Source organism: Plecotus auritus (assembly GCF_963455305.1).
Source record: "Plecotus auritus genome assembly, chromosome: 2".
Lineage (NCBI taxonomy): Eukaryota > Metazoa > Chordata > Mammalia > Chiroptera > Vespertilionidae > Plecotus > Plecotus auritus.
Window position 1 is genome coordinate 29,299,639 of NC_137771.1, and position 12,596 is coordinate 29,312,234.

Below are 12,596 nucleotides of genomic sequence, written 5' to 3' on the forward strand. Positions count from 1 at the left end.
TTATGTGTACATGTCAGCAATGATATCTGGATGGTGGGCACATGGTGGCAATGCAGGTCCGACCCTCTCTGGTTTGGTCACTCAACAAATCTTTATCAAGAAAATGTTTAAAATACAGCTAGTAATTTGTGTTCAGTCTAAGGTGATATAGGTGGGGTGGGGAAGAGGGAGGGATGAGTAACAGGTGAGGTTGGAAAGACAAGTTGGGAACAGTAGATGCTTGAATGAGTTTAGACTTTATCCTAAATGCAATATGAAACCATCATGCGATTTCAACTGGGCGTTGATGACTGGATTTGCATTTTAGAAAAGTCTACCTTAGTATGTAGGATAAATCAAAGGAGGAAAGAGTAGAAGTAGGGGAGATTTGGAAGGAGAAAACAGGAAGGCCAAAATAAAGTAACTGATTCCAGGTCTGTGCCTAGAGCTGTGAAATGCCATGGCTCTGATGGGGACTGGAGACTTCACTGTGCAAGGAGGGGGCCGAGGAGGAGGGTTAAAAGACTTGGGCCTATGTTCAAAACCCATCTTTGCCTCTTTCTAGCCATAAGACCTTGACTTCTTATGAAACTCACTTTAAAAGATTGAGAACAAGCCTGGCTGAGTAGCTTAATAGAGTGTCATCCCAATACACCAAGGTTATGAGTTCAATCCTTAGTCAGGAATCAACTAATGAATACATAAATAAGTGGAACAACAAATCTCTCTCTCTCTCTCTCTCTCTCTCTCTCTCTCTCTCTCTCTCTCAAATAAAAATAAAAATGAGAACAGTAATTCCTCCAGTGAAGCAAAAGCTGAGATGATATATGAATAGGGCTGGACCCAACTTGGTGAATGTTAGTTTTCTTCCTGCTTCCAATCCAGGGCTCTCCTCACCCCTGGGGGCTCCCCTGGAGAGAAAAATGCCAATCTCATCAACAATGGCTCCTGAACATGTTTCACAAACACCACCTAGGACAATTGAAAATAGGCCTGTGGCTGTTGGGGATACTTTTAGGTGCCAGACCAAAAGGGACATCTAAGATGTGGATAGCAATCCAGGATAACTTAGAGCCAAGTGGAGAATGACACGGGTTCTTCTGAGGGACAAGAGTAGAATATATAGGAGCCAGAACCTGTGACAAACCTGGGATGGGTCCTCAGATTCAGGAGAGAGCATTCTAAAGCTGTATCTACGACAAATTAACTTCTCAGTTTGAAGTTTTTCAGCCTTCCAAAATAGTGTGAATTTGGTCTGCAAAACCAAATAACGAGTGCTTATACTGCTAGTTAAGCATTCTCAGGGAAGGTTTCCCCACTTCCATGTACCACCAAGGTGAAATAAAGGCAATTTTCTCTGTAGTCCCTTGGTTTGAGGGAGAGAGGTTAGGTAGAGGAGTGGCCGATTTATTTCTAGGTAATCCTTAAGTGTGGGCGTAGCCTTTGGGGTCTGGCCTTATAGAGAAGTTTTGGGTAGACTCCATAAGCTCAGGAGCCCTCACAAGCCAATGCTCAGGTTCACCAGGTAAGAAACATGCCCTCACTGTATTGTCATATTGCATATTAACTAGCACATCAATAACGTACAGGGAAGGTATATTAAATATTTTTATCTAAGGAAAAAAACATGCCCTCAAGGTGAAGGCCAACTACTAAGCTAAGCTTCCTACGTTCACTTATTATTATTATTACTAGTGGCCCAGTGCACAAAATTCATGCACAGGGGGCAGGGATGTCCCTCAGTCCAGCCTGCACCCTCTCCAATCTGGGACCCCTTGGGAGATGTCCGACTGCCAGCAGTCGGACATTCCTCTTGCAATCCGGGACTGCTGGCTCCTAACTGCTCACCTGCCTGCCTGCTTGACCGCCCCTAACCACTCTGCCTGCCAGTCTGCTCGCCCCCAACTGCCCCCCCTGCCGGCCTGATCACCCCCAACTGTCCTCCCCTCCTGGCCTGATCGCCCCTAACCACCTCTGCCTTGGCCCTGCCACCATGGCTTTGTCCGGAAGGACATCCAGAAGGTCTCACGATCTAATTAGCATATTACCCTTTTATTAGTATAGATTATTATTCTTAGCCTGAATATTTCTTGTGTTTGCCAGTTCACAGATGCATTAAACATTTTAAAATATATATTTTCTCTAATATGTTTAGTTGTTTTCAGCAAGAAGGTTAGCCTGAGTCCCTAGGCCACCATGTTGCAAGAAAACCCAATGGGCAGTTTCAGTCCTTGTGTGACTTGATTTTTCTGCTGCATTTGGCCCTGTTGACCGCTCCTTCCCCCTGTCCTGTTCTGGGGTTTTATCCTACTACTCTGATGCTCTTTTTGGTCTCCTTCACAGGCTTGCTCTCTTCCTCTCCCTGTTCCTTAAATGTTGGTTCTCCAGGCTTTGTCCTCTGCTTCTCCTCTTCTTCATCAATATCTCACCACTCCTTTGGCTTTGAGCTGTGATGCCCAGGTCTCTTCTTGCCCAGACTTTTCTGAGTTCCCAACCCTCATATCCAGCTGCCACCAGGTTCCTTGCCCTCTGAAGGTATCCTCGGCACCTCAAGTTGAACTCATGACTCCCCCTCCCACCTTACTCCCATCACATGCTAACAATACGACATTCCCTAAGTTCCTTGCCAGTCACCCAAGCGAGAGCCTTAGAAACTGTCCCTTTCATCAAGCCCTCACAACCAGTCCATCACCAAGTCCTGTTTATTGAGTCTCACCTCTCTTCTGTCCTTCCACACTGCTTCTGCTCTAGATCAAGACCAGCATTTGTTTCCTGAACAGTTCTCATTGTGGCAGCTGTAACTGGTGTCCACTGCCTTGTCCCTTCTAGTTCATATTAGACACAGCAGCCAGTGATCCATCTGAAACACATCTCTAGCCAATCCCACTTAAAAGCCTTCAGTGACTCCTCTCAGGACAAAGTCCAAGCTTCTTAGTATAGCATTCAAGCACCTTCATAATCTCTCAGCCTTTTGTCTTGATGAGGGCCCTACTCCAATTCTATATGAAACTGCTGGCTATCCTGGGACGCACCAGGCTGTGCCACATTTCCCTGCCTCTGTTAACGCTACCACCTCTACTGAGAAGGCTCTATGTCAGGTTGGGGCCAATCAGGAGAAACCACCCAATAAGCACACAGGGACAGTTTAATATGAGATTTTTTAAAAATATATTTTATTGATTTTTTACAGAGAGGAAGGGAGAGGGAGAGAGAGTTAGAAACATCGATGAGAGAGAAACATCGATCAGCTGCCTCCTGCACACCCCCTACTGGGGATGTGCCCGCAACCAAGGTACATGCCCTTGACCGGAATCGAACCCGGGACCCTTCAGTCCGTAGGCCGACGCTCTATCCACTGAGCCAAATCAGTCAGGGCTAATATAAGAATTTTGAAATGTAACAGGGCATTGAAGTAAAGAGGGATTGGCTGGTAAGGAGTGAAAAGAACTCTAAAGAATTTAGGAGCAGAAGAATCTTGGGTCTGAGACAAGAGAGCCCAGGAAGGCCCTCATCCATTCCCTTGCCCAAGGCTGAGATCCAGACCTTGGTAGACAGGGTATGGTCAGTGAAAAGGGTGAGTTTATAGCTGAGAGGCAATGAGGCGATAAAGGATAACCAGTAAAGGCCCAATGTCCCTCATCCACCTTGTGCAAATATTTAATTTTTCAAGGCTTGTTTCAAGTGCCACCTACTCTACTCCATGAAGACTTCTGTGGTTCTTCTTCCTCTTTCATTCAGGTAGAATTGATTCTTCACCCTTTGTGTGTAGAATCCTTGCCCACCCTGACATACATAACTATACCCTAGTCATACTTCCATTGGGGGACTTATGATGGTTAGTTGCATTTTTTTTTTTTATTTACCTGTTTACCCTCACCTAGGGTTACCAGAAAAAATACAGGACACCCAGTTAAATTTGAATATAATCTATTGCACGAGGCACACTTATTTTAAAAAGTGTTTATTGTTTATCTGAAGTTCAAGTTTAACGGGATGTCCTGTATTTTTATTTGCCAAGTTTAACACCCTTCCTCCACCTCCACCTCCAACTATGGTCTCCTTAATGGCAGAACATGTTTCTGGCTGACCTCTGAATTCCCATAACTAGCCCAATGCATTACAGTTAGTGCTCAATTAATGGAAGCAGAATAGTGACTTCTCTGGCTACAGAGTTGAGATGGGAAACAGAGACCAGATGGGAGGATGAGCAATAAACCATTCCCCAAATCATAAAGGCCTCAACATAATAGAGGATGGTCTTGTGAGATCTAAAGATCTGAGGACTAATGGGAAGTGACGAAGCTCAAGGAGTCTAGGATGTTGCCCAAGTGTCTGGCTTGTGTCAGTGGATGGAAGTTGGTGCCATTCACACACAGGGGAACACTGGAGGAGGTTTGGAAGCTGTAGAGCAGGGAATATCATTGATGTGTAGAAAAGTGTGGAGAGTGAATCTGAAGGAGAGAACAGAAGATTTCCAGGACAAATATGTTAAGTTTGAGTTTTCAGAGGATATTCAGACAGAAGTATTGGAAATATGGACTCGGAGCTCAGGAGAAAGGTCCAAGCTGGAGATATAATGTAACCACCATTGGCATGGAAGTGGTAACTGAAATCATGGGGGTAGATAATGTTGCTCAGGGAGAGAGTAGAATGAGAATGAGCTGCTGGGGTGGAAGAAAAAGAGAGCATGGGATCAAGACAGTCAATGCAAGATAGGTTTTCAAGGAGGAATGACAAATTTGAGTACTTTTGAGAGTTCAAAGGACAAGGGTTTAGTAATGATGAGGTCACTGGTGACCTCAGCAAGAGTTCTTTTGGTGAAGGAGGAGAGGTGAAAGTATATATATATATATCTATATATCTATATATATATAAAATCACAGTGTCAATTTTGTTTAATGCTGTGTTATATTTGAGCAGGTTTAAATTAAGAGGTAAAGGAGATACTCAATTTTAAAAGGTTGAAGAATGGGGAGGCTTGTAAATAATTGAGACCGAGTGCCCTGATACGGAGTCCTGACTACAGATGGAGGAATTATTCTAGCTACAGGAGGACATTAATAATAGTATCTAGAGCAGGGTATGACACCTCAAGGGCCATGGACATCTAATTTGAGGAATTTTTTAAAAAAATATATTTTTACTGATTTCAGTGAGGAAGGGAGAGGGAGACAGATAGAAACATCAATGATGAGAGAGAATCATTGACTGCCTCCTGCAGGTCTCACTCTGGGGATCGAGCCTTTGCGGGGGGGGGGGGAGGGTTAGGGGAAGATTCTTGGCTTTTATCATATTCTCTAAGGATTCTCCAACTCCAACACAAGTTAAGAAGCACTCCTGTGAACAAGAAAGGTGATCTCATATGGCACAATTCTCCTAGATTGTTCTCTGATCTCTCAACTTTCTACCCATCTTATGCTTTTCAAGATGAGACCTCAGTCACCCAGTCCACATACACTCAATCACAGGGGTCTTCAGCCTGGGGAAATATGGCAGTCCCTGGGCAAGAGAGGAGGAAAGCAATTGGCAAGTGTAGAAGGAGTGCATGGAACCCTGAACCTTGATTCTTGAATGAAATAAATCTAGAGGAAAGTTCTGGGTGCTCCTTGAAGTGGAAAAACAGTCATTTCAAAGACATCTGTAGTTTTCTGTCTTACAAGTAGTAGTAACTTGATACCCTTTGGAGGAGACCATACCATTGTTCTGGGAGGGCACTCAAATGGGCAATGTCGTTTTGAATGTAAAACAAAAACTACAGTTGGAATTGCAGATACTAAAGCCACCTGTGGCCCCAGGAGTGAAAGTTCTCTGCCTGGTGAGGTCATGTGCCAGGTGCCCTCTGCTAAGTTGTATGAAAAGAAGTGTAGATCTTGTTTTCTTTGGGGAAAACGGCTTTATTATTTTGTGTCTTTTTTAAAAGAGGGATTTGAGTTGTTGTGAGCTGCAAACTGAGACTAGTTCTGTGGGAATGTTCCTCCTGGAGAAGTTGCCATTTCATCTGGGACTTTGTGAGATGTTGGGTACAATCTCCCTGGGGTCCACAATGCAGCCTTGAGTTGGGGGGACCCTACTCCCTCAAGAACTGGCAGTTTGGGGGTGTTGAGAGCCAGCACCTTTGGCTTGAGTTCAGACCTGCCTCTTGCTGTGAGCATTGTCAGAAATGGCTTTAATCTGTCTCCTTAAGTGGCTCTGAGAGCAGAAATGTCCACTGAGGGGCGGGGGTCGGGGGATATGGGAACTAGGCCAAGCATTCAAGTCTTTCCAGCAGGGACTCCCTGGCCCCACTGACCCTGGAATTAACAGGATGTTCCCCTTTACCCTCAACCAGGGCCAAGGAGCTGTGTGTTAACTGTATGGCACTAGTGACATTTCCTTTGCGGGGGTGGGGGGTGTTGGGAGGTGCAAAGGTGTTTGGAGACTGAGGATCCTGAATCAGTTTGGAGGTAGAGAGAGGGGCCAAGGGGGTGTTTGAGGGTAGCAAGGGAGCACCTAGAACTGGGGCAGTGAACACAGAAGAGTGGAAGCACAGGTTTCTCCTCCTTGACCCAGAATGAGCACAGCCCTCAGAGAGCTCTTGCCAGCTCCACACTCTGGCCAAAGGGGCACCTGTGCCAAAGCAGGCAGGCACGTCGGCCGCCTGGAAGGAATGTTGGTCAGCAGTGTCAAATGCCTGAGGGATCCCACCCGGCACCCGCCTCACTCTCATGATGTTCTCCTGCACCCTGGCTGCAGCTACTGCCTCTGTGCTCACAGCTGCCCAAATCTCCCTCCTCAGTCCCAGACCAGCATAGCCCACTGCCTCCTGACAGCCCCTCTGGATGTCCCATGGTTCCTCAGACTCAGCATCCTTTCCAAATACATGCCCCCATCTTATTCCTAAAGGAGAAAATCATACAGGACAAATGAATAGGACCCAGGAAACAAGGTTTCATGGGACATGCAGAGAAGCTCAGAGGGATTGCACTGTCCTTTTGGAGGTGACTCAGGGACAGTGTGGAAGGCCAAGGTCAGCATTAACCTCTTCCTCCTTCCAGATGAAGGTGTGTGACTCTTAGCTTCTTGTCCTTCCTCAAACTATTTGCCAAACTGCACTTAAATAATTATTTATGTAAGTCTCTCCTAGTTTAACCTTAGGGCACAGATCATGTCCCCTTCTCTTCTGTGTCCCTCATGTCTACCCAGTGTCTGACATATAAGAGATACTTAATAAATATTTGTAGAATGAATAAATGAATGTTCTTGTTCATCACCCAAGATGCAGGTCCCTCTTGGGGCCCTCACTCTTTTCCTGCATTCCTAGCCCTTTGATGCTCTATGCTTCATACCCCCAACCTAGCCTCCCACTGGCCTTTTCAGATGCTCTCTTGTCCTGGATTGCTTCATGCAATGTGAGTGGTGAGCTCCCCATACTGGACCATCTGCAATCAGAGGCAGTGAATACACCTGTCAGAGTGCCCTGAGGGTATGGCACTGATCAGTGACTGGGGAGTGGTAATGTGTGATTTTCTGTGTCATTACCCATTAAGCAAGGCCCCTAGGATGCCTACGGTCACAAGGGTAGGGCTTTCTCTACCAGTAACCCCAAACCCCAAGTGCTGGAGACTGTGCAAGGGGTTGTAAGCTAACCTGCCAGGACTGGTGAACGAATCTTTGCCACCCACTCTATGTTCCATGGCCCCACGTCCCAGAGCTGCCTGTTAGAGGAAGCAGCTGGAGATCCCGGCTAGGCCTGTGATTACTGAGTCAGCCTGCAGTTGTGAGTGGGAAGGTCAGTGGCATGATCTCCAACCAGCGGCTTCCACCCATCCAGCCCCCACTGCCCAGGAAAGGATCTGACAAACCACAGAAGTAAATAAATAACTTAGAAATAATAAATAGGGGTCCAGGTCTCTGGAGTGAGTACCAGGCCACTCCACCATAGGCACTTCAGCAATGCGACTGCAGTGTGTCTTCTCCCATTCTGTCCCTCCAGGGCCTGGGCGGAGGCTGAGACCTCAAACTCTGCTGGGTTCTCCAGAGGAGGAGTCCTGGCTCTGTGGCCTGCTCAGTGCCAGAGTCCGTGAGAAGTGGTCCTAAGGTCTCTGTAGCCCAGGTCTCTGGTGTCTGTAGGGCTGGGACTAGCAAGGTGAGGACTGTCGTCCCTCATCCTCCAGAGCTGATGCCCATCACAAGCCCAGCTGAGGCCTGTGGTGTCCATCTCTGGTTGAGGCCCGTGGTCCCTTCCAGGCAGGAAGATTCCCCATGTAAGGGTGCCATCCGCAAATCCTTGGAGAGAGCTCTCAGCCCAGGCAGCCGCAGGCAGTGGCTGAGAGCTGGTCCACGGTCCTCCAGGTGCTGTTAACATCCATGAAGGAGACAGCCTCGTAGCTCGTGGGTCGGCAGCAGGGCTGACTGACCGGCTGGGAGCCCGGAGGTGGCCGCAGGGCCCCAGCGTCCAGCAGGCTGGCGAGGCTGAGGTCGTGCGGGGAGCGCGCGCGGCGGCAGGAACCGCTACAGAAGCCAAAACGCACCAGCTCGTCGGAGCTGTGGCCCAAGCCGAGCGCGCTCACCGGCACGAACTGCGAGCGCAGGCGGCAGCCCCGCGCCCCCACGGCCCGCGCGCGGTTCCCCCGGCTCGCGTGGCCACCTCGGCCCCAGGCCCGCGCGGCACGCCCCCCGCGGGAGGGAGCGGGCGAGGGCGCGGAGGGCGGGGGCGCGGGCCGGGACGGCTGCGGGGGCGGCCGCCGGGCTCTTCCGCTGCAGAAACGGGAAGCGCGGCCACCTAGAATGAGACGGAGTCATGCGTGCGCGGGATTCCGGGCCGGCCCGCAGCCACCCCGCCCCCTATCCTCTCACTTACCCGTCAGGTGGCCGGCGGGGGGCACCGGGGCTGGCACGGGGCCTTCAAGCGTGGTGGGGCTGCGGGGCGCGAGGCCCAGGGAGGCCTCAGCAACACTGCTCAGCAGCACCAGAGTGGCCAGCGATGGCCACAGGGCAGGCTGCGCAGAGAGACAAGGTGGAGCCTCAGGGAGGAAGAGGGCACCCAGGTGGTCTCAGGGTGGAGGGAGCCCAGGAAGGGCTGGGGCAGCAGAGATCAGAGAGGGGCTTCTAGTTGGGTGGGGAGAGTGGGGAAGGGCTTAGGTTGGAGTCTGCTGCTTAAGGGAGCCAAGAGGAGAAATCACCTGAGGGCATCAACCTTCCTCCAAACTCCTGGTCCCTCCCTGACCACTTTCCTTCTCACTTCCGACTCCTGCCCAGGGCAAACCCTGCTCTCCCTCCCAATCAAGCCACCTTCCTCAATACCAGGTGGGAGTCATTGGGAGAAGCACTCACCTGCCGCCTAGGCTGGGTCCAGCGGGGCAGCACAGAAGGGCCTCCACGTCCAGGCTCCATCTCTGTCAATACCAGGATCTCCCATCAGCCTAGTCGACTTGTTCCCCCACCCTCTTCTTGAGGCAGCTTGGAACATTGAGAGATGAGTTATCTTTGAGAAGGTCATCCCTCCATTTCAGTTTCTCCAGGTGAGGAACAAGGGGTTGGATAGGCGGACTCAACCCAGGAGAAGTAGCTGCATCAGGAACTTAACTATGTGTTGGTCCTTTGCACGTTCTCTCTTCTCTCTCTGTCCTCACAACTCCATGAGGTAAATGGTATAATAATCCCCATTTTCCAAATGAGCTCAGAGAAGTTCAACAAGTTAAGGGGGTATTTGGAAATGTCCTACCCCCTCCCCAGTCTTCCTGCTGCAGGGCTGGAGCTGCCAGAAGGGAGTAGCTGGACCCCCTTGATCCCACAGACAACTTTCTCTCCATGCCATACAAGAAGAAGCTGTGGCCTAAAGAAGAATTAGGGTGCTTGCTGGTTGGTCCAAATTTTCTTATAATAGTGAGGTTCAGGCCTCAGCCTGTGCTGCCCACCCAATGCTGCTGAAACTTGTTCCTCTGTGGTCTTTGGACCCAGAGCCACATGAGTTCTCTCTTTTGATCACAGATGTCCTTCAAGAACCAGCAGATGGGCCCTATAAGAACATGGGGCCTGGGCCTTGGTTCCCAATGGCCACCAGGGGGCAGCATCCGTCAAGCATGCAGACTCAAAGTGGGGTGGGCTTTTCTCTACCCTCAGCCAGACTCAGGCCTGAGCAACTCCCAGGAGGGCCAGCCCAAGCTCCACACCAGCCTGGTCTGAGAGCTGAGCTGCCCCGAGCGCTGGTCCAGGTCTGCCCTTTCCACTTTCCTGTGGATCTAACAGCTGGCCCACTCTTAGAAGTTTCCTCCATGAGCCATCTTTCCTGAGCCCGGCCAGCCTTTCTGAGCCCCACCAGATTTTGTGAACTCACCCTGGCTGGCACTCCCAAACACCCTTGGGGCCCCACTAGCTGGCCTGCGGTTGGGTCCCAACTGTCACCTGCATGTTTGTGGGTCAGACCTCCCCAGGCCTTCCTGGTGTGGTCCATCTCAGGTCCAGGTATGTTCAACTAACTGAACAGGGGCACTGAGGCCAGTGACTTTTCTCACTGATTGAGGGAAAGCCAGGCAAAGCAGCCATCAGGACCCCCTGTGCTAGGGGGACCCCGGGAGCAGGTCTCTTGAGGGCAGCTAGCCCCTCTCTCCCTTCTGGTGGTTTGGGGCCCCTTGGTCCCCCAGCCTTTGCCTCCCCATCTGCAGCCAGAGACTCACCATGAGGGTCCTGCACCCTGTTCTTCTAGGCACCGTCCTTGGGACCAGTGCTGGACCTTCCCCGCAGCTGAAAAGGCTCATGCCCAGGGCTATGCACCTGGCAGTGCCTCTTTTAGCCAAAAGCGTGGCCTTGGCAGCCAGTCTGCACCCAGTAGCGGCAGCAGGAGCCTCCCATTACAGTGGGCTGGCAGGGCTAGCACAGTCCCACAAGCGACCAGAGGGACTGAGGGGGCTGGGAGGGGCAAAGGGCTGCACACTGGGCCCAGGAGAGGGAGGGTGTGAGAAAGTGGTGGCGACTCTCCTGCCCGCTCCCCCTAACTCCAGGGCTGGGATGAGGGTGGGCCAACAGGCTGGCTTACCTCGAGTGCAGGGCTCTGGGTCCAGGATGCAGCCAGGGCTGGGGCCCGAGGGACCTGCTGCTTGTGGAGCCCGTGGGCCGTGTCTGGGGGCCGGGCCCAACTCCATCCCTCAGCAGCCTCATGCCTGCCGCCGACCGGTGTCAAATTCCAGTCCCGGCGTCACCGGATCCCGGGGTGGGGCCCAAGCGCCCCCGCCCCGCCCTACCTTTCAGGGTTCACCTGGTTGCTCCACCCGCTGGGATTCGGTCCCCCCCTGGCTCAGCTAAGTCCCCCAAGGTGAAGGGGAGGACACTGGGAAGTGGAAAACCCAGGACACAGCGTGGAGAACTTGAGCGGCAGAGAGGCGAGGAAAGTGAGCGTTCAGTTTACAGGCACGCGAAGTAGGGAGTTGGGAGGCCGGGCTGAGGGCGGGAGAGGGAGGAGACAGGATAGTCCCAGCCTTGGGCCACCGGCCCTCCAGTTGGCGCCGTCTCAGGGCCCTGGCTGGCCAGCCTGCAGTGACTGTTCTCTGCTCTCTGGTCCACTGCTAGATTCTTCTTTCAGCAGACCCGCTGAACTCCTTGGGTGGGCCAAGCACTGTGCTGGGGCTTTCAAGTCTGACCCTGCTCCAGCCGCCCCACCACCCTTCATCCTGGCAGCCTGGGGCTTGGAGCAGAGACACACCTGTAAACACTGCCGCTAGGAGGGGGTGACCAGGGCTGAAGAAGGGAGGGTCACGGCGGAGGAGTATTTCATGTGCTCATGCTTGAGTAGGAGCTGGGGGATAGTATTTCAGAAGCCTAATTATGGCAAGTTGGCAGGTGGGGTGGAAGTAGGGTGAGTAACATGGATAGAGGTAAGAAAGGCCAGATGCTGTGTCATACCCGTGAGTCTGGACTTTATCCTAATGCCACTAGGGACCACCGAAGGGTTTCAGGCAGAATAATGGTGTACCAGACTTATGTTTCTCTGACTGCTGCAGTGGGGAGGGTGGTTTGGAGATGAGTGGTAAAGATGTCAAGAGGCTGCTGAGGGGTGAATGGGAAGCAGAGTGGTGGGGAGAGTTGGGGCACTTCACGGGTCTTTCTGGATCACAGCTCTTGGAGAACCCAGCTGGTGCCTGACTGATGGGCTGAGGGAGGGCAGACACTGGCATGCTTCAGGCCGGGTGACCAGGTGGAGGGGATGCATTCTGGCAGGGGAACTCCCTGGGGGAGGGCCGGGAGCTCCATCAGGGATGGACATGCTGAGTCAGGAGGACCTGTGGATGCTCCTGCGGGAAAAGTTGAGGATGCAGCTGACTTTGCAGCCTGGCGTGGAGTGGAGGGAGCTGGGCTGGAGATGGCATTTTGGGAACTGTCGACCAACTGACAGTTGGAAACCATGGATGGAAATGAAAGTGCTCAGGGAATGTGTGTGGACCAGCTATGGCCTGGCTGTGCATTAGGACACCCGTGGACCTCTTAAAACTACCCGCCTCCGGGCTCCACCCCAGCCCTGACTCAGAACCTTGGTGTGGGCATGTGCCGTTTTCCAGGTCTGCACAGGTGTTTCTGGTGCACGGCCATGGCTGAGACCACTGCTTCTGGGAGAGCAGTTTCCGTGCGCAGGTGGAGACCACAAG

At 51.6% G+C, this 12,596-nt stretch overlaps 1 protein-coding gene across 1 annotated transcript; it reads right to left on the minus strand.

The window, feature by feature from the left end:
* Positions 1-8,258: 8,258 nt before the first annotated feature.
* Positions 8,259-9,351, minus strand: ARTN (artemin; the record flags this gene model as incomplete). Its single annotated transcript, XM_080655556.1, has 3 exons — positions 8,259-8,740; positions 8,819-8,957; positions 9,292-9,351. The coding sequence occupies 3 exons, from the start codon at positions 9,349-9,351 to the stop codon at positions 8,259-8,261; spliced, it is 681 nt and encodes a 226-aa protein (XP_080511682.1).
* Positions 9,352-12,596: the final 3,245 nt, after the last annotated feature.